The sequence below is a fragment of the Siphateles boraxobius genome, unplaced genomic scaffold, assembly GCF_051911475.1.
Source record: "Siphateles boraxobius isolate OS27281-9 unplaced genomic scaffold, OSU_SipBor_1 19, whole genome shotgun sequence".
NCBI classification, from domain to species: Eukaryota; Metazoa; Chordata; class Actinopteri; order Cypriniformes; family Leuciscidae; genus Siphateles; species Siphateles boraxobius.
In genome coordinates, this window is record NW_027508799.1 from 7,624,207 (window position 1) to 7,642,878 (window position 18,672).

The 18,672-nt window shown below is 41.1% G+C and overlaps 1 protein-coding gene across 2 annotated transcripts in view; it reads right to left on the reverse strand.

The window, feature by feature from the left end:
* The window catches only part of LOC143742490 (uncharacterized), a 41,278-nt gene extending 31,553 nt beyond the window's left edge, over positions 1-9,725 (reverse strand). The window contains exons 1-2 of one of the 2 annotated variants that reach the window (XM_077235369.1): positions 9,578-9,725; positions 8,850-9,054 (exon numbers count right to left, since the gene is read on the reverse strand). In XM_077235369.1, coding sequence (XP_077091484.1) covers positions 8,850-9,021 — 172 coding nt within the window. In that variant the 5' untranslated portion in view covers positions 9,022-9,054; positions 9,578-9,725. Of the gene's footprint in view, positions 1-8,849; positions 9,175-9,577 lie in introns of those variants that run through there. The other variant, XM_077235368.1, reaches the window with a different exon arrangement.
* Between the last annotated feature and the right edge of the window lie 8,947 nt (positions 9,726-18,672).

Below are 18,672 nucleotides of genomic sequence, written 5' to 3' on the forward strand. Positions count from 1 at the left end.
AGTTCACTTACCCTCCAAAAGTTATTGGAAGTATTGTTATTTGGCTGTATGGATCTGAACAAGTGGAGCGCTTGGACCAGGAAGAGGGTAAGCGTCACGTGTGACGTCCGACTTAACCAGATAGACAGTCAATAAGAACAAGATTAAATACCAAAATTATCCACACATCTAGATCCCAATGGCTGTACTGTTACAACGTTTTCTACGATTATGAACCTGGGTGTTGTGTTAGCAGCATTTAATTATTTGGTAATGACTAGGGATGCTAACCGATGACCGTTTGACCGAAGGTTGACCATATCAACGTTAACCGATCAAAGTTGTTGGTAGTCGGTTAAAAAAAAAAGTGATCTCTAAATTAGGCTATTATAGACAGTGGACTAAACGCTACTACAGTTAGCCATCTCATTCCAAGATATTTTTGTGTGAAGTGAACAAATTCCTCACACTCAATTTTTCATAACTCGCCTGTTTGTACTTAATAAACCAATAAAAACATTTGGCGCGAGGTCACAGCGTTTGGGTTTGCGCGCTCACAAGGTTTACGAAAAGTAAAGGCTACAGGCTAAAACACTCGAGGTTAGAGCCAGGGAAGACGACAGGATGAAGCGTGCAAAGAAAAGTAGTGTGTGTGTGGGACCATTTCACCAAAAAGAATGACACAGATGTAAGTTGCAACTTGTGTGATACAGTACTTAAATACAGTAGGCCTACATCATCTATGATGTATCACCTGAAAATGCGACTTGTTCTGTCCGTTATTAGAAAGCACACAGTGAGTTAGACCTGCCTTGGCCGGTGCGTCTTTTACGCATTCTGAAGGTGCCTGTTTTATCCATTGGTTTTATCGTGTTGCAGTCTATTAGGCAACATTCCGCATAAGATTGGCTTAGATTTGGAAATACATTACATCTACATTTCAGTTGTAACAGATAAGGTGATGATGATCATCATCTTTCTTTATTATTGTTAGCACTAACGTTACCTCAAACTAAAGCGGCGTCTCTTCGGAGCTGTCATTTTCTTAAATGAGCCGCGGCAATGTTTCAAATGAGCTTCTAACGCTAGACTAACGCCTTTATTTTCAACGCGATCACGTTGTACCCAAACCATTTCGAAACTAAGGAGCCATTTGTCCTCTGATTACATACAAGCTCCTCGGCGGCGCGTTTGCGGGACTCATGTTTCGCGCTGTAGGGGATTTAAAAAAAAGAAGCGAGTGGAAGGGCGGCGCTGGGGGGCAGTGTTTGTGTGTGTGAGCGAGAGGCAGAGAGAGATGCGACAGAGTTGCGAAATTGCAGGCGCGGCTGGAAATGGCTGTTATTTCAAATAGCGTGGCATATTTTAAACTAATCGGTTAACCGGTTTCAACCGGCTAATGAGGCTCGGTAATCGTCAAGAAAATTTTTAGTTTTCGCCCTCCCTAGTAATGACATTTCTAATGTTTATAGAACAGCCTTCTTCCACCTTATAAATGTAGCAGGATCAACTAATCAACAATATGATCAAACTAAATATCTAGTTAGTTTAACATGTAGTGCCTAGAGCACGCGCATAGGCTACGTTCACACTGCAGGCTGAAACGACCGAATTCCGATTTTTTTACCCCTATGCCACCTGTATCTGATCTTTTCATGACAGTCTGAACGACACAGATCCGATCTTTTCAAATGTGACCCAGGCCACTTGAGTATGTGGTCCAAATCCGATATGTATCCGATCTTTTCAAATGCGACTTCAATCTGAACGGCCAGGTCACATGTATCCGACCCGCACGTCATTGATATGCGACAAACGTCATAATTCTGCGTTGAAGTAGGTGGGAATGAGAAGATAAACAACAACTATGACCGCTGAGTACTCTTCTGTGCATGCGGGTAACTTCTGGGTCATTTCACGTTCACGTTCACACAGGAGATCACAAAAGGTCGCATTTAATTGGAAATGTGAACGGCCTTGCAAAAAAATAGAATTTTTTCAAAAAAAACGGAATTGATCCTTCGCTAAGCCACGCCCGAAAACCGCCACTGGCCAATCGTGTCTTAGCAACCGTAACTAGGCGCTTTAGCTTCAATTTTTATGAAATTATTCTTTATTCGGTTGCATTTTATGTCGTAGATATATCCCTGGAATGCATACTGCAGTCCCTTTTGTCTTGCTCTCTCAGATATTTCACATGTTCACCAAAAATTACCAATTATCTCATTGGGAATGTCTGACACCGGTGTATACACACTGTAATAGACGTGCTAGAGGCGAAAGCTTGACAGGCGTAGCAACAGTAACTAAGGAGGGCGGGGCTTAGCGAAGGGTCAATTGAGCATTAAGCCCCTGCAGTGTGAACGCAGCCTTATGGTGCGTTCACACCGGACGCGAATAGCGCGTCAGGCGCGAGTGATTTCAATGTTAAGTCAATGCAAAGACGCGTTACGCGCGTAAAAAATTCCTGCGGCGCGAATGAGGCGTAGAGCGCGGCGCGGTAGACGCGAATTCGCCTCATTCGCGCGTCAAGTTGGCGCGAATGGCGCGAATTAAGCGTATGGCGCGTTAAGCGCGAATGATTTAGTTAGTGCTATTTGTGCATTCACGCGTTTGACGCGAATTTGCGTCTGCCGTCCGAGTTGAAAAATCTGAACTTCTGCGTCAATTCGCGCCGCGTTAACCAATCAGGAGCCTGCTTGCTTCACGTGGCATAAAGTGACATAGCATAACAAACTCCCGCTCGAAAGTCATTCATTCCAAATGGAGGAGAAACTTATTTTAGCTGTGAGTGGTCACCCGGAGTTATTTGACTCGAGTTCTTACTTTTATAGAGACAGGAACAAAAAGGACCTCGCTTGGAAGAAGATTAGTGAGGAGATTGTACAACCTGGTACGTTGTAAAATATACAAATTTCACTTTTGAGTCACGTTATTGAGCTAACGTTACTAATCAGTTAGCAAGCTGCCGTGCTGCTAGTTTACAACTATTTTCCCGCAAATATACAACTGCTTTTCAAGATAATGTGTTTATTCAGATGATGTCTGGCGTAAAAAGTGGAAAAGCCTCAGGGACACGTACCTGAAGGAGAAGAGGAAGGAGATGGAGAAGAGGAGTGGGTCAGCAGCAGGGTCTGGGAAGAGGTGGAAGTTTTCTCAGATCTTGGGATTCCCGGATCGGAGAGGACAACCACCTCGAGGACCAGGGACACCCCGAACAATCAGGGGAGACAGTGACAGGTGTGTTTCTAATATAGACACATTACGAGGCATATATGTTGTCATGTTTACAGATGAAAAAAATGTAATCTCTCTGAGTATTGTTACCAATGTGTCGTATTAACATTTAATATTGTCTTGACAGAGCCATATCAGAGTGAGGATGGGCAAAGAACCCCATCTTCTACTCCTGTCTCCCCAGTCCCTGGTCCCTCAGCCCCTGTAGCTGAACCTTGAGGTGTGTGAAGGCAATAGTACAAACAATATTTCAACATGTTACATGCACGTTTTTTGTGAATGCAGACACAAATCCATTGCAGTCTATGCAACCAATCATCTGCATACATTTTAACTACTGTTCATTTGAATGTTTATCTACGTATATGTCTGAAGTATAACTTTAATTACTTAATATATGTTAAAGCAAGTTCAAAACAATATCACACTTGCATTTAAGCACTGTCTGTCACTCACAGGCACATATATTATTCTCACAATATCTAGACAATTTTGTCGTTTAAATGCAATTTTTTAAACCTTCACTGTGAGAATGAAAATCAGGTATCATCTTTCTGCCTTCTCATTGCACCATGTGTTGTATTTTTTTATTTTCACAGGCCAACAGAGGAGGAGAGCTCGTCGGCGGCCCCGTGAGCGGTCACCGGATGGTCCGTCGGAGGTGGAGCAGCGACTTCTTGCGCTCCTGTCGCAACCTCCGACGCAACCTCCAACACCCCCCACACCGCCACCGCCACTGCCACTAACCACAGACGAGCACTTCCTCCTATCCCTTCTGTCTTTTGTACAGAGCATGCCGCCTCATCTTAAGGAACATTTTAAATATAAATTATATACTTATGCAATGGCAAATAGCTATATTGTGCTAAATTTGGAACAATTTGACCCCCCCCCCCCCCAGAGTAGTAAAAAATTAAATGAGGCAGCAGGCTCTGCAGGAAACGCAGAAGGCCCTCCTTCCTCTTCCCCTACATGCTGTTCCCTGGGGCTTTTCCAGCTTCCAAGCGAGGTCCTTTTTATTCCTGTTTTTAATTTTTTTTTCCTGTACGTTTTATTTCTTTTATATAATTGCCCTTTATAAATAATTTTACAATCTGACTAAATGCCTGTTATGGTTCTATGCACAACAAAGCAAATCTTGTATCACATAACTTGTTTTTTAATATACAAGATGTTTTAATTTAGTATTTAATGTTATTTATTCCATATCTAAATATAGATTATATGAAACATCATTGTAATGTAAAGACAACCAACAACAAAAAAATAGAAAGGTTTGTTACTTTTTGGAAGCTGGCTCCATTTATTTATTAGAAAATAAATAAATCATTTTACCTTGTATACAAACATGGAAAACCTGTAATTTTGTAAAGGTTAGTCAGAGTTTAAACTTAAAACATGTGCATGTTGTGGACCTGACAGCCTGGAACTGAGGCTGACAACCTGGAGAAAAAAAAATACTAAATATTATAATGGAGGAAAACTGTTTTTAGAAAGACATGCTCTTTATAGGTTTGTGGGTGGCTCTTAAAAGAGCCGTTGTGGGGAAATCATGAGGAGGACTTCAAATGCTACTCCGTCGGCTGCCATGGTACTGCTCCCTCCGCCGAGAAGTGTTCCATGAAGACGTCCCTCACCTGGAGTGCCTCTCTGGAGGAGTTGTTGGCTGCAACTCGACCCAGACCTGTCAGTGGCTCCTCTCCAGCATGCCCTGTGCCCCTCACAGCAGGTGCCTCTCTCCCTTCCGAATACCGCATGAAGTTGTGGAGAACACACGTCGCCTTCACACACTTCTCCGCAACTTCAGGGTGGACCTCGATGAGGCGGCGGTACATCCTCCACTGTGAGGAGAGGATGCCAAAGGCGTTCTCCACCACCAGCCTGGCTCTGGAGAGGCGGTAATTGAAGACACGCCTCTCTGGAGGAAGCGTGCGTCCAGGGAAGGGCCGCATGAGGTTCCTCCGCAGCGGGAACGCCTCATCAGCCACGAAGACATGAGGCTGGGGTCCTCTGTCTTCAGCACCAGGTAGAGGGTGCCAGGAGGCAGATGAAGAGGGCCAGCCCGGAGAGCCTGTCCAAAGGCGGAGTTTGCCAGAATCCCACCGTCACTGGTTCTGCCGTACCCCCCAACATCGATCACCCGGAAGCGATACTTCGCATCCACAACTGCAAGCAGAACGATGGAGAACGTTCCCTTGTAGTTGTGGAACTGGGATCCTGAGTTGGGGGGTGCCTTCAGCACCACATGCTTCCCATCCACCGCTCCAACGCACAGAGGGAAGTTCCACCGCTCCTGAAATCCCTCTGCGATGGACCTCCAGTCATCGGTGGTGGGCACAGCTATGTAGTCCTCCACAAGGCAGTCCCAGATGGCAGTCACTACCTGGGCGACGATCTGGCACACTGTGGAGACACCAACCCGGTAGCTGGACGCTATCGTCCTGAATGAGTCCCCAGTGGCAAGAAACCTAGAAAACATTGTTATAAATATTATTACAAGTACACTTGTAGTTACACATTAAACTATACAATCAACAGGTATACTATTAAATGGTTTATGGTATATTAAAATGGCAATAATCAAGCATGACATATAGACAATAATCAAGAACTACATATTGCTTACAGATAGAGATATTTAATTTCTAGGTTAATGTCTTGGTTATAGCAGTTAACTCAGTATCACTAGAAAGATTACTGTGTTTATACAGAGAAACATGACAGTATCACGTATGCCAAGAATATTTTAATGTCTAGGTTATAGCAGTTAACTCAGAATCTCTATAAAGATCACTGTGTTTGTATCACATCTGCCAAGAGAATATTTTAATTTCTAGGTTCAGTATCACTATTTTAATTTCTAGGTTCAGTATCACTAGAAAGATTACTGTGTTTATACAGAGAAACATGACAGTATCACGTATGCCAAGAATATTTTATTGTCTAGGTTATAGCAGTTAACTCAGAATCACTATAAAGATCACTGTGTTTGTATCACATCTGCCAAGAGAATATTTTAATTTCTAGGTTCAGTATCACTAGAAAGATTACTGTGTTTATACAGAGAAACATGACAGTATCACGTATGCCAAGAATATTTTAATGTCTAGGTTATAGCAGTTAACTCAGAATCTCTATAAAGATCACTGTGTTTATACAGAGAAACATGACAGTATCACGTCTGCCAAGAGAATATTTATGTCAGTTAACTGAGTATCACTAGAAAGAGCGCCAACCGTACCACAGTTTAAAAAAAACATTGATAGCATATTGAATATTCTGTATTTAAAATATCATATACATTTACTAACCGAAGACAGATGGACAGGCGCTCCGCAGCCGGGATAGAGCGCCTGTAGTTGGTGTCCTGGAGGGTGATCCTCGCTCCGATGCGGGACAACAAGTCATCAAACTGGGCGCGGGACAGGCGGAAGTACCGCTGAAAGCGGCCGTCATCCAGGCGTAGCTCCTGGAGCAAATGGTGAAACTCGCCGAACTGGGTTCGCCTCCGAAGGGTCTGGTGGACCCAAATACGGCGATGATGATCCCTACGGCGCTGTTCTGTTCTCCAGAGCAAATACAGAGCGGTGACTCTCTCGATAAATGACCGCTCAACAACAGACATCTTGTAAAAAGAAGGGCCGCCAACGGGGTTCGAAACTTTTGCCTCAGTTTCACTCTTGACACGCGAATTAACACAAAGTGGTCAAACGTCAAACTAGACGCGGTAGACGCGAATTTGACGCGCTATTCGCGTGCGGTGTGAACGCACAGTTAGACACAGTATGAATGAACAGTTAGGCTCAATCCCAATTCACACCTACCCCTTGTTTTCAAGTGTACCCATTGGCCCTTAAAACAGAGTTACAAGGGCTAAGGGGTTGAAATATTCCCCTACAAAATGGAACAACCCTTCATGAACCCGATGCATCATCAGTCGTCGATGATAGCTCTGACGTTACGAAAGCGACGAGTTTTTACAGGATTTCTCCATGACAACGACTGACAATGAGCGCCGCTGCTCTTACCGCTGAGGAAAAATGATGATTATAACGTTCCTTCCTCGAAATGTATGTATTTTCTGTTTGGGAAAGGTCATTTATTATACAATTTCTTAATTTAAATCACTATAATACTATTATAAGAGTAAATAAAGTGCATGGCGGTGTCAAATGGGGCCAAATTTAAATGTTTAACCGTTTGCAAAGCCATCTCACCGGTGATTCGCAATGTATTCTGGAAACTTTCTCGTACCCCTCCGTTCGGAGTGTGCCTCTGAAAAATCTGTTTTCGAGGGCTATGTAGCTCTATCCCTTCGCCCTACCCCTCTATCACAACAAGAATCGGGACACCCTACCCCTAGACTTGAACGCGCAAAACGGAGAGGTAGGGCCAAAGGGTAGGGGCAAGAGGTGAATTGGGATTGCCACACCTGCCCTTACAGACGACCCTTACGGAACAAAAATATATTTCCCATATATGAATGATTAATGTATTAAATGGTTTAACAGTATATTTGAAAATATACAGAATACTATATTGTTTAATAATACATCAGGAATTGCCGCTTTTCATATATTGAAAAATGTGACAATATTTTTCTTAATATATCATAATGTATACAACTTTATATTCAGCAATACACTTCATAATATATAGATATACATGTGATCAGTTATGGTAATGCATGTGTAATATATTGCAGATATAGTTACTCATGCAGCATACACACACAGAAAAATATATAATGTAAAATATTTATTATAATTTTTTTTATTATTTCCATTATAAATGTTTCATATTTTAAGCTGGTTTAAAAAAGTACAGCTTTATGTATTAAAGTAGTTAGCCAAGAGACTACCACTGTGCTGAGGAGTGCACAGTCATTACTTTTAAAATATATTAAATATGGTTTTAATGGTTTTTGGCCAATCGTCAACCAAACCACAGGCTCTACTCTTCAATACAATGGTAACCCCAAAAACTAAGATACACCAGAAAACCTTTTAAATTAAAAAATATTAGAACATTAACATATATCCACCCTATATTAATATTGAAGAAAACACATTAAATAAAACTTAATTTTAACATTTGCTCTTCTTTAAAGCATGCTGGGAAGTATCTGTTGTACAAAAGTTACTCATTCTGTGAATGTATGTATGTGTGTATATATATATATATATATATATATATATATATATATATATATATATAAATAAACGTGTGTGTGTGTGTGTGTGTGTGTGTGTGTACTTGCATTCACATTTATATAGGAACATGTATGTGTAATATACGTACACAATAAAGATAAAACTTTGTGAATATTACATGTAATGCTATTTTTGTCTTCATTTATAAGTATTAATATATAGCCATACATGGTCAAAGCATATATTGCAGTATATTGAAAAAAATAAGCACTAGTTTACCATATATGGAAATTAATTTATGTTATATATCGCATTATATTTTGCAGTATATTCCTACATATTTTTGTTTCACAAGGGGAGCCGCGGCTGTTGTGATGTAAAATTATTCTCATATAATATGAGCATGTTAAGGGGAAAAAATGTGCATGGCCCTTTTAAATGAAGTGGAAATCAAGTAGCTTTGAGAATAATGAAACCAACCTGTTTGTTCCTCAGTATCTTCATGTTTCACTCTGAATGTTTCTTCAGTCTTCATGTCTTCACTCTCCTCTTTAATAAGCGACATCTTTGTTTGTTCCTCAGTTTCTTCTTGTTTTATTCTTAGTGTTTCTTCAATCTTCATTTCTTCTCTCTCCTCTTTAAGAAATGCCATCTTGTCAGGTGGATCTCAGTCGCTGTTTTTTTTCTGTTTAAACAATGTGTTAAGTTTAATTTGAGAATAATTAACAGGAAGAAAAATACATAACGTTAGATAAAAATAAATAGATCCACACTAAATCTCGGAGTGCGTCTCAATCAGCTCTAGTTCAGTGTTAAGAGAGTCAGTCAGAGTGACAGTTAATGGCCTTTAATTTCCCAATTAGCCAAAAACTTTAAAAACTAACACTTAATAAAATAACACAAATTATATAGACGTTTCATATTTGTATATTTCATTTGTAGATAATTTAAAAGATTCAACTTTAAAGAAAACATTAGCAGTTGGTTTGTCAGTTGTATTTACATGTTTGTGTTCGCGTTGCATTTAAGTTACACTGTAAACATCATGTGTCGTCAGTGTGCGGCGATTCGAATCACTGAATTAATTTGTTAATCATTGGTTAAATTGATTCGAAGAAAAGTTTCGTTTCTCCATCAATACTTCCCATTGACCGAATTCGTGTTTACAATAAACTCGTTCACAATATTGGCAGCGAAATGAGACGCACCTTTTCTATAACTCGTGTAAGCTTTGCTGACAGAAATAACGCTCATTAATGTTACATTTAATTATGAATAAAAGACATTAATTTCTTCAGCTGAACCACAACAGAAGCACGAGCGGGGCGCGGCCATATGACGTCCCCAGACCACAACAAAATAAAAGCCCTGCCCACAAGCTATGTGCACGAATGACAAAAGTGCATAGAATATAGTCAAATAGATATCAGAGTAATTCAGTTGAATTCTTTGTGAAATATTAACTGCTACTGAAAGAGTATGAAATTTTGTCTTAAAGGTAAAACTGTTTAGGGTATAAAAAAATAAAATAAATTATACCAGATATCCTTGTATTAAAATGCAAATAGTGACAAAATGTGATAAAACACACTTGGTAAAAGAGTGTATGAGTTTATACATAACACGTCAGTATTGAAACATAAAAGTCAGTGTGTTTTTTTTTCTAATATTAAAATGTGGAAATTTATATTAAAGTTAATTTGAATCTAAAAATACCTTAACATTTGTATAAAATTACTGAAAATAATGATCTTCCAAGAATCATTAGAAGACGAATAAAAGAAGCAGCAAGAAAAATGTCAAGAATAAATGTGATTCATAAAATACCAGAAAGTACTGATAGAAAGGTTCTAGAAAAGTCTGATCTTCCAAGAATCATTAGAAGACGAATAAAAGAAGCAGCAAGAAAAATGTCAAGAATAAATGTGATTCATAAAATACCAGAAAGTACTGATAGAAAGGTTCTAGAAAAGTCTAATTTTAATGAAATCAATAAGTCTTCATTGTCATTTACGGGAATTGATGCATATGTAGAGTGATTCAAATCGCTGGCTACATTATGATGAATATGATGATATAGGAGTAGCAGATTGTATAAACAGCTTAACTTTAACAAAGCAAAAGAGTGACATTCAACATGAAAATAATAATAATAATAAAACAGTGTGATCCATACAAAACCAACACAAGTCATTGAACTATAAGGCTACATCCAGACTGCAGGTAAATCCGAATTTTTGCTCACATGACTCAGATCTGCAGAACAGCACAATCACTTCCATACATGGTCCTAAATCTGAGACAGGTCAAATGTTTTGCAATGCGACCGCAGTTTGAATCTGGGGCTCAGGTCAGGAAGCAGACAAACTGGCTAAACCGACCGCCTGCCAGCTGTCTCACGTCACTGAGGTCAGATAAATCCCATCACATAGAGACTCTTTCACCTAGATATCATCATATAGAGACTGTGTCTGTTCCCCAAATTAGGAAATATAAAAAACTTCCAAACTCATCTAAGGGTAAAAATGTAATTGATGTTTAACAAATAAAAAACAGAAATTATACAAATGAACAAATGATAAAGCTTGGGTTGCTGAATATTCGATCCCTTACTTTAAAAGCACTGATTGTTAATGATATGATCACAGACTATAACCTAGATGTGCTGTGTTTGACAGAAACCTGGCTAACTCCAAACAATCACATTACTTTTAAGATTACGGTCATAAATATGAACCTTGTATGAAAGGCAAAGGGGGAGCTGTTGCTGTAATTTATAGTAATATTTTCATAATTACTAAGAAGTCTAGTTTCAAATATAATTCGTTTGAAGTGTTGGTGCTAAATGTAACAATATCTAGTGTAAATAATAAATCACATTTGAGGTTTGTGCTGGCTAATCTATACAGGCCACCAGGGCACCATACAGACTTTATCAAAGTATTTGCTGACTTTCTATCCGAGTTAGTACTGGCTGCAGATAAAGTCCTAATTGTTGGTGATTTTAATATACATGTAGATAATGGAATACATGTAGATAATGGAAAAGATGCAATGGGATTGGCATTTAAAGACATTCTTAACTCTATTGGAGTTAGACAACATGTGTCAGGACCTACTCATTGTCGTAATCATACTCTAGATCTAATATTATCACATGGAATCAATGTTGATGCTGTTGAAATTCCGCAGCAGAGCGATGACATCTTAGATCATTCTCTAGTCTAGTGTAAACTTCATCTAGCCAAGCCTGCAAAGCCGACTCAGTGTTACAAATGTGTTACAAAATCACTTCCGCCACTTCATGCCACGCATGCGCGCATGTTTGTGTTTGTGTTTGGAGCTCCGTCGAATTGATTCATTAATCCTTGATTTTCTTCTTTTCAACTCATTTATAAACAAGCACTTTCTATTTTTATATCATGGGAACTTATCCTCGCTCCTATTCCTTATAAAAAACAATCGGATTACTTTGATATCGCTACTTAGATCCAACTTTGCGAATCTCGGCTAATAGCCTTTAGTCCGCTAGCATTTCACGCGTGGCCTCGCGCCTACCTACAGTCTTATTTTACACCCGTTTCACTGAAAGGATACAGGTTATATCCAGCATTTCAGTCCTAAATTAGTAGTGATATTGGTAGTATCACTACTAATTTACAGTTCATCTGTTATAATGGCGAACATATCGGATGTGTGTCTAACGTTACCTCTGAGTGCAGGTGAGGACACATTCGAGCTGATTTCGGTACGATTGGAGCTGGAATCGGTGGAGAAACAGATCCGTGGTCTGCTGGAGAAACAAGCCGAGCTGCGGGATCGGCGATCAGCGCTTGAAACGTCACGCGCCGATGCTCAGAAGTCAGTGGTTAGTAACTTTTTGACTTCGTCTACTCCGTGCGTTTCTTTGCCCAGGAGGACGCGATCATCATTCACTAGGGCACCGACACAACACCATGGACCCTGGGTGATCCCACAGCGAAAGACACGAGCCAGGACCAGAGCAAGAACCTCACCGCCCCTCCCGGTCTTCGAGATCTCCACCAGGAACCGCTTCTCCCCCCTTCGCGAGTCGGAACGCGACGACGCCGTGATCATCGGCAATTCCATGGTCCGTCATGTCCGCGCTACCTCAGGTAAGGGTACGGTGCGCACTCACTGCTTTCCTGGTGCTCGTGTTCTTGATGTCGCCGCACAGGTTCCCGAGATCCTGAACGGTGACGAGCGCGTCGAAGCTGTTGTGCTGCACACGGGAGTGAATGACATCAGGCTGCGGCAGACGGAGGTTCTGCAGAAGGACTACAAGAGCCTGATCGAGACGGTACGCAGCACAGCGCCTTAGGCAACGATCATCGTGTCTGGACCGCTTCCCACGTACCCTCAAGGACAGGAAAGGTTCAGTAGATTATTTGCACTAAATGAATGGTTAATGTCATGGTGTAATGAACAGAAACTGCTCTTTGTAAATAATTGGAATCTGTTCTGGGAGCGACCTAGGCTCTACCGTACTGATGGCCTGCACCCCAGCAGAATCGGAGCGGCTGTTCTGTCGGACAACATCTCCAAGACGTTACACACCATATGACTAGAAAATCAAAGTCCAAATCACAGTCTTTGCTGTGCCAAATTAATTGATATAAGTAGTGTAGAACATTATATAGAAATTGTGTCTATTCCTCGTTTAGTGAGGCCATATAATAAATCTACTGTAGGATCTAGGAAAAATCTTATTGTAATTAAACCTGAAAATCTAAATATCAGTGAACAAAAACAATTTCTAAAACTAGGTCTTCTAAACATTAGATCGCTCACACCTAAGGCGGTTATGTTAAATGAAATGGTCACAGATAATAGCTTCGATGTACTTTGCTTTACTGAAACCTGGCTTAAACCAAATGAGTATTTCGGTCTAAATGAGTCTAGTCCACCAGGATACTGTTATAAGCATGAGCCCCGTCGGATCGGTCGTGGCGGCGGTGTTGCAACAATCTATAGAGATATTCTTAATGTTACTCAGGAAACAGGTCACAGGTTTAATTCGTTTGAAGTACTTGTACTAAATATTACGCTCTTAGATGTAAGAAAGAAATCCCTATTATCTCTAGCCTTAGCTACTGTATATAGACCTCCAGGGCCCTATGCTGATTTCCTAAAAGAGTTTGCAGAGTTTCTCTCAGATCTATTGGTCAATACCGATAAAGCAATAATTGTTGGAGATTTTAACATACATGTAGATAACACAAATGATGCATTAGGGACTGCGTTTACAGATTTATTAAACTCTTTTGGGGTCAAGCAAAACGTCAGTCGTCCCACTCATCGTCTAAATCATACACTAGACTTAATTATATCATATGGAACCAATCCAACTGATATAGATATTATACCGCAAAGTGACGATCTCAGTGATCATCACATGGTAACTTGTATAATACGTACTGCTGAAATTTGTCATGTTGCGCCACGTTATAGACCAGGCAGAACAATCTTTCCAACCACTATAGATAGATTCTCAAATAGCTCACCTGATCTATCTCAGCTGCTCAGTAAACCCAAACAAACAGATGAACTAGAGGAAATGACTAGCAGTTTGAGCACCATTTTCTCTAGTACATTAGATATTGTTGCACCAATTAGATCAAAAAAGGTTAGAGAGAAAACTAAAGCACCTTGGTACAACAGTGCTACGCATGTTATCAAGAGAGAAACTCGTAACTTAGAGCGTAAATGGAAACAAACTAATTTAGAGGTCTTTAGAATCGCGTGGAAAGACAGTATGTCACGTTATAAAAAGGCTCTAAAAGCAGCCAGGGCTGAGCATCTCCACAAACGAATAGAAAATAACCAAAATAATCCAAGGTTTTTATTTAACACCATGGCTAGACTAACAAATATACAGTCATCACCAGAGCAAAATATTCCGTTACAGTATAGTAGTAACGATTTTATGAACCACTTTAATGAGAAAATAGAAAGCATCCGTAACACAATTGTAAATGTACACTCTTTTATGGTGTCTTATGATTCAGCCTCAATTATCGCCCCTCTGGAACAACTACACTGCTTTACAACTATAGGACAGGAAGAGCTAAATAAACTTATCATTGCATCGAAACCAACAACATGTTTATTAGATCCAATACCCACTAAACTACTGAAAGAAGTGTTACCTGTAGTGGAAGAGCCTCTTCCCAATATTATTAACTCGTCTTTATTTTTAGGTCATGTTCCAAGAATATTCAAGCTGGCAGTAATACAACCTCTCATTAAGAAACCGCAATTAGACCTAAATAACTTAGCAAATTACAGACCCATTTCAAATCTTCCATTCATGTCTAAAATACTAGAAAAAATTGTGTCCACTCAATTGTGCTCTTTCTTGCAAGAAAATGAGATATGTGAAAAATTCCAGTCAGGATTCAGACCGCATCATAGCACAGAAACTGCGCTAGTTAAAATTACAAATGATTTACTTTTAGCTTCTGACCAAGGCTGTATCTCAATACTAGTTCTACTCGATCTCAGCGCTGCGTTCGACACTATCGATCATAAAATACTCCTGGATCGACTACAAAACTACACTGGTGTTCCGGGACAGGCATTAAGCTGGTTTAGATCGTACTTATCAGACCGTTATCATTTTGTCTGTTTAAATGGGGAAAAATCAAAGATAACGTCAGTAGACTATGGAGTGCCGCAAGGATCGGTGTTAGGCCCTCTGCTATTCTCAATATATATGCTCCCACTTGGTAATATTATAAGAAAACATGGAATTAATTTCCACTGTTATGCTGATGACACTCAATTATATATTTCATCACGGCCAGATGAAAACACTAACTTATCAAATTTGACGGAGTGTCTCAAAGATATAAAATGCTGGATGACGCGTAATTTCCTGCAACTAAATTCAGATAAAACGGAGGTATTACTTATTGGTCCAAAAAACTACCCACAAACTCACTTACAATACAACTTTAATATAGAAGGATGTCCTGTTACTTTATCCACTACAGTAAAAGACCTGGGTGTTATACTAGACCGCAACTTGTCTTTCAAAAATCATATTTCATATGTTACAAGAACAGCCTTTTTCCACCTTAGAAATATTACAAAGCTACGTAACATGCTATCTGTTTCTGATGCAGAAAAGTTAGTTCATGCATTCATGACCTCGAGACTAGATTACTGTAGTGCTTTATTAGCTGGCTGTCCTGCATCCTCAATAAACAAGCTACAGTTAGTGCAAAATGCAGCTGCTAGAGTTCTTACTAGGTCAAGAAAATATGATCATATAACACCAATTATATCATCTCTACACTGGTTACCTATCAAATTCCGTATCAATTACAAAGTACTATTACTGACCTATAAAGCCCTAAATGGTTTAGCTCCTGTGTATTTAATGGACCTTCTATCACCCTACAATCCATCGCGTTCTTTAAGATCACTAAATTCGAGGCTTCTGGTCATTCCTAGGATATCTAAGTCCACTAAAGGAGGAAGGGCGTTCTCACATTTAGCTCCAAAACTCTGGAATAGCCTTCCTGATATTGTTCGAGGCTCTGACTCGCTGTCCCAGTTTAAAACTAGATTAAAGACGCATCTCTTTAGCCAAGCATTTACATAATGCTTACCTTTTATACCACTGCTGAATCAGATCAAATGCAATTAATATTATAAAACTTGAAGAGTCTGTAGGTTATTTGTATAGGTTGCATAGTATTTACAGTCATTACGTTCCTGTGTATATTGCGTGAATGACGGGTGGTTGGGTAGATATTGTGTTTTGCGGTAGGTGGTATGCCATACGGAACCATTGCCACTGAACCTGCTTTAACGACGACAGTGGGGCTCGACAGCCTTAGTCAAACGGGTTGGCGCGTATGGTTGGGCTGCGGAGAGATTGTGAGATTGTGGTTGGGTCTCAGCAGCAGGAGGGATGTAGATGTCAGTAAGCAGGGCTGAGTTGAGTGGGGGACGGGGGGGGGGGGGGCGACTCTGGGACGCAAGAATCACTGTCTTCATGTTTTTTATCATTTACGCCCGTGTTATGGAAATCATTATGAACAGCAGCTACGCTAATTATTTTCCCTTTTTGCTTTTCTGCTGTTATCTCGGGACGCGAGTCCCGAGAAAAACGGCGTTCGTCAGCTCCAGTTTGTATCCAGCCTTTCACGGAGACTTCAGATACCCCAATCACAAAGTCTGTGAAGAGACGACTCAACACCGGCGATATGGACCCTCTATAGTGGACGGCACTGATCCTCAACAACTCGTCTCAACACCGGCGTGATTACTTGGACTTCCAAAAGATGGAAATGAATAAATATTCTAAATGTTCCGATCCAATCTGCCTTGTAATGCTGCCCGAATCATAAATCATGCACCGGTCCTTCGTTGGCCAGAGGAGAACTGGCCCTCCGACTGAGTCTGGTTTCTCCCAAGGTTTTTTTCTCCATTCTGTCACCTGATGGAGTTTTGGTTCCTTGCCACTGTTGCCTTGTCTTTTGGCTTGCTTAGTTGGGGACATTTAATATTCAATAATATTATTGATCTGCCTTACTTAAGGTGGACGTTGACTCAATTTTCTTTTAGAAACAAACTCTGTTATATTATTTTCATGTTATCACTGTGAAGCTGCTTTGATACAATCTGTATTGTAAAAAGCGCTATATAAATAAAGGTGACTTGACTTGACCTCTGTAGACGCAGTTTGGTTACGGTCAAAGTAAGGCTTAAGTAAATTCACATGGCACATTCGGGTTTCCCTTTTACGATCTGGAGTCTTAACCAAGTAGTTACACTCACCCACTTTCCGATCAATAGTATACGGACCACTATATTGAGCCTGCAATGCAGAACCCAGTACTGGTAAGAGCACCAGCACTTGGTCTCCTGAACAAAACACACGATGTTTTACCTTTCGATCATACCAAGTCTTCATCTTCTCCAGTCCTCTCTCTCTCTCTCTCTCTCTCTCTCCTTCCTGGTAGCTTATATGCGGTCTCCACGCCAATCACTGCAATCAGACACAGGTGTTCATCATCTGCACTTGACCTACTTACTCACCGCACAGCTCGCTGACTCGTCTCTCGCTACAGACTTCGCGAGACCACGCCCCCCCCACCACATACCCCCACCGCCCGACTCAGGCCGGGGAGCCGTCCGTGTGGAGTTTTGTTCTCAGGTCCAAGACATACTGAATTTCGTTTTTACTAGCGGACAGTCCGTCCTCCCAAGTTTCTCTAAGAAGGTCCAACACCCCGCGGGGCTGACGCCCATAGAGAAGCTCGAAGGGGGAAAACCCCTTGGAGGCTTGGGGGACCTCGCGTACAGCAAACAAGAGGAGTTCTAGCCACTTATCCCAATTTTTGGCGTCTTCGTGAACGAACTTCCGAATCATGGACTTCAACGTGCGATTAAATCGTTCCACTAGCCCGTCGGTGTGTGGGTGGTAGACGCTAGTGCGAATCGATTTAACGCCCAATAATTCGTAAAGCTCGCGAATAGTTCGTGACATAAACGCCGTGCCCTGATCGGTGAGAATCTCCTTAGGGATTCCCACCCGAGAGATTAACGAGAAGAGCGCGCTTGCAACACTTTTGGCAGAAATGTTACGGAGCGGGACTGCTTCGGGGTACTGCGTTGCGTAATCCACCAGGACTAACGCAAAGCGGTGCCCCCGTGCTGAGCGTTCTAATGGCCAGATGAGGTCCATACCAATTCGTTCGAAGGGGACCTGCATTAATGGAAGGGGGCACAATGGTGCTTTTGGATGGGCCGGGGGATTCACCAACTGACATTCACGACAAGACGCGCACCACCTGCGCACGTTCTCGTGAATGCCCGGCCAAAAGAATCGGGCCATGATACGGTTTAGTGTCGCCGTTTGACCTAAATGCCCGGCCATTGGATTACAGTGAGCCACCTGAAAAAGCATTTCCCGGCGGCTCTTAGGAACTAACAACTGTGTTGTATCTTCTTTTGATTGGGTGTCTTGGGTCACCCGATACAACTTATCTTTCAAAATAGCAAAGTAGGGGTAAGAGAGCGGTTGGTCTGGGTGGAGTACCTGGCCGTCGATAGAACGGACCTGATCAAATGCACGTTTTAACGTCTCGTCCTGGGACTGCTCCAGGGGAAAATCATCGCGTTCTGTGAGGATGATTCTCTCCAGAGCACTCCGTTCCCCCACAGCAGAAGCCAGAGGTCCCGGCTCAGCATCTCCCACCTGAACAACCGCTGTCTTCCCCTTGCTTTTCTTTTTCCAAGAGGCATCCGCGCACAAAGACCCCAATAA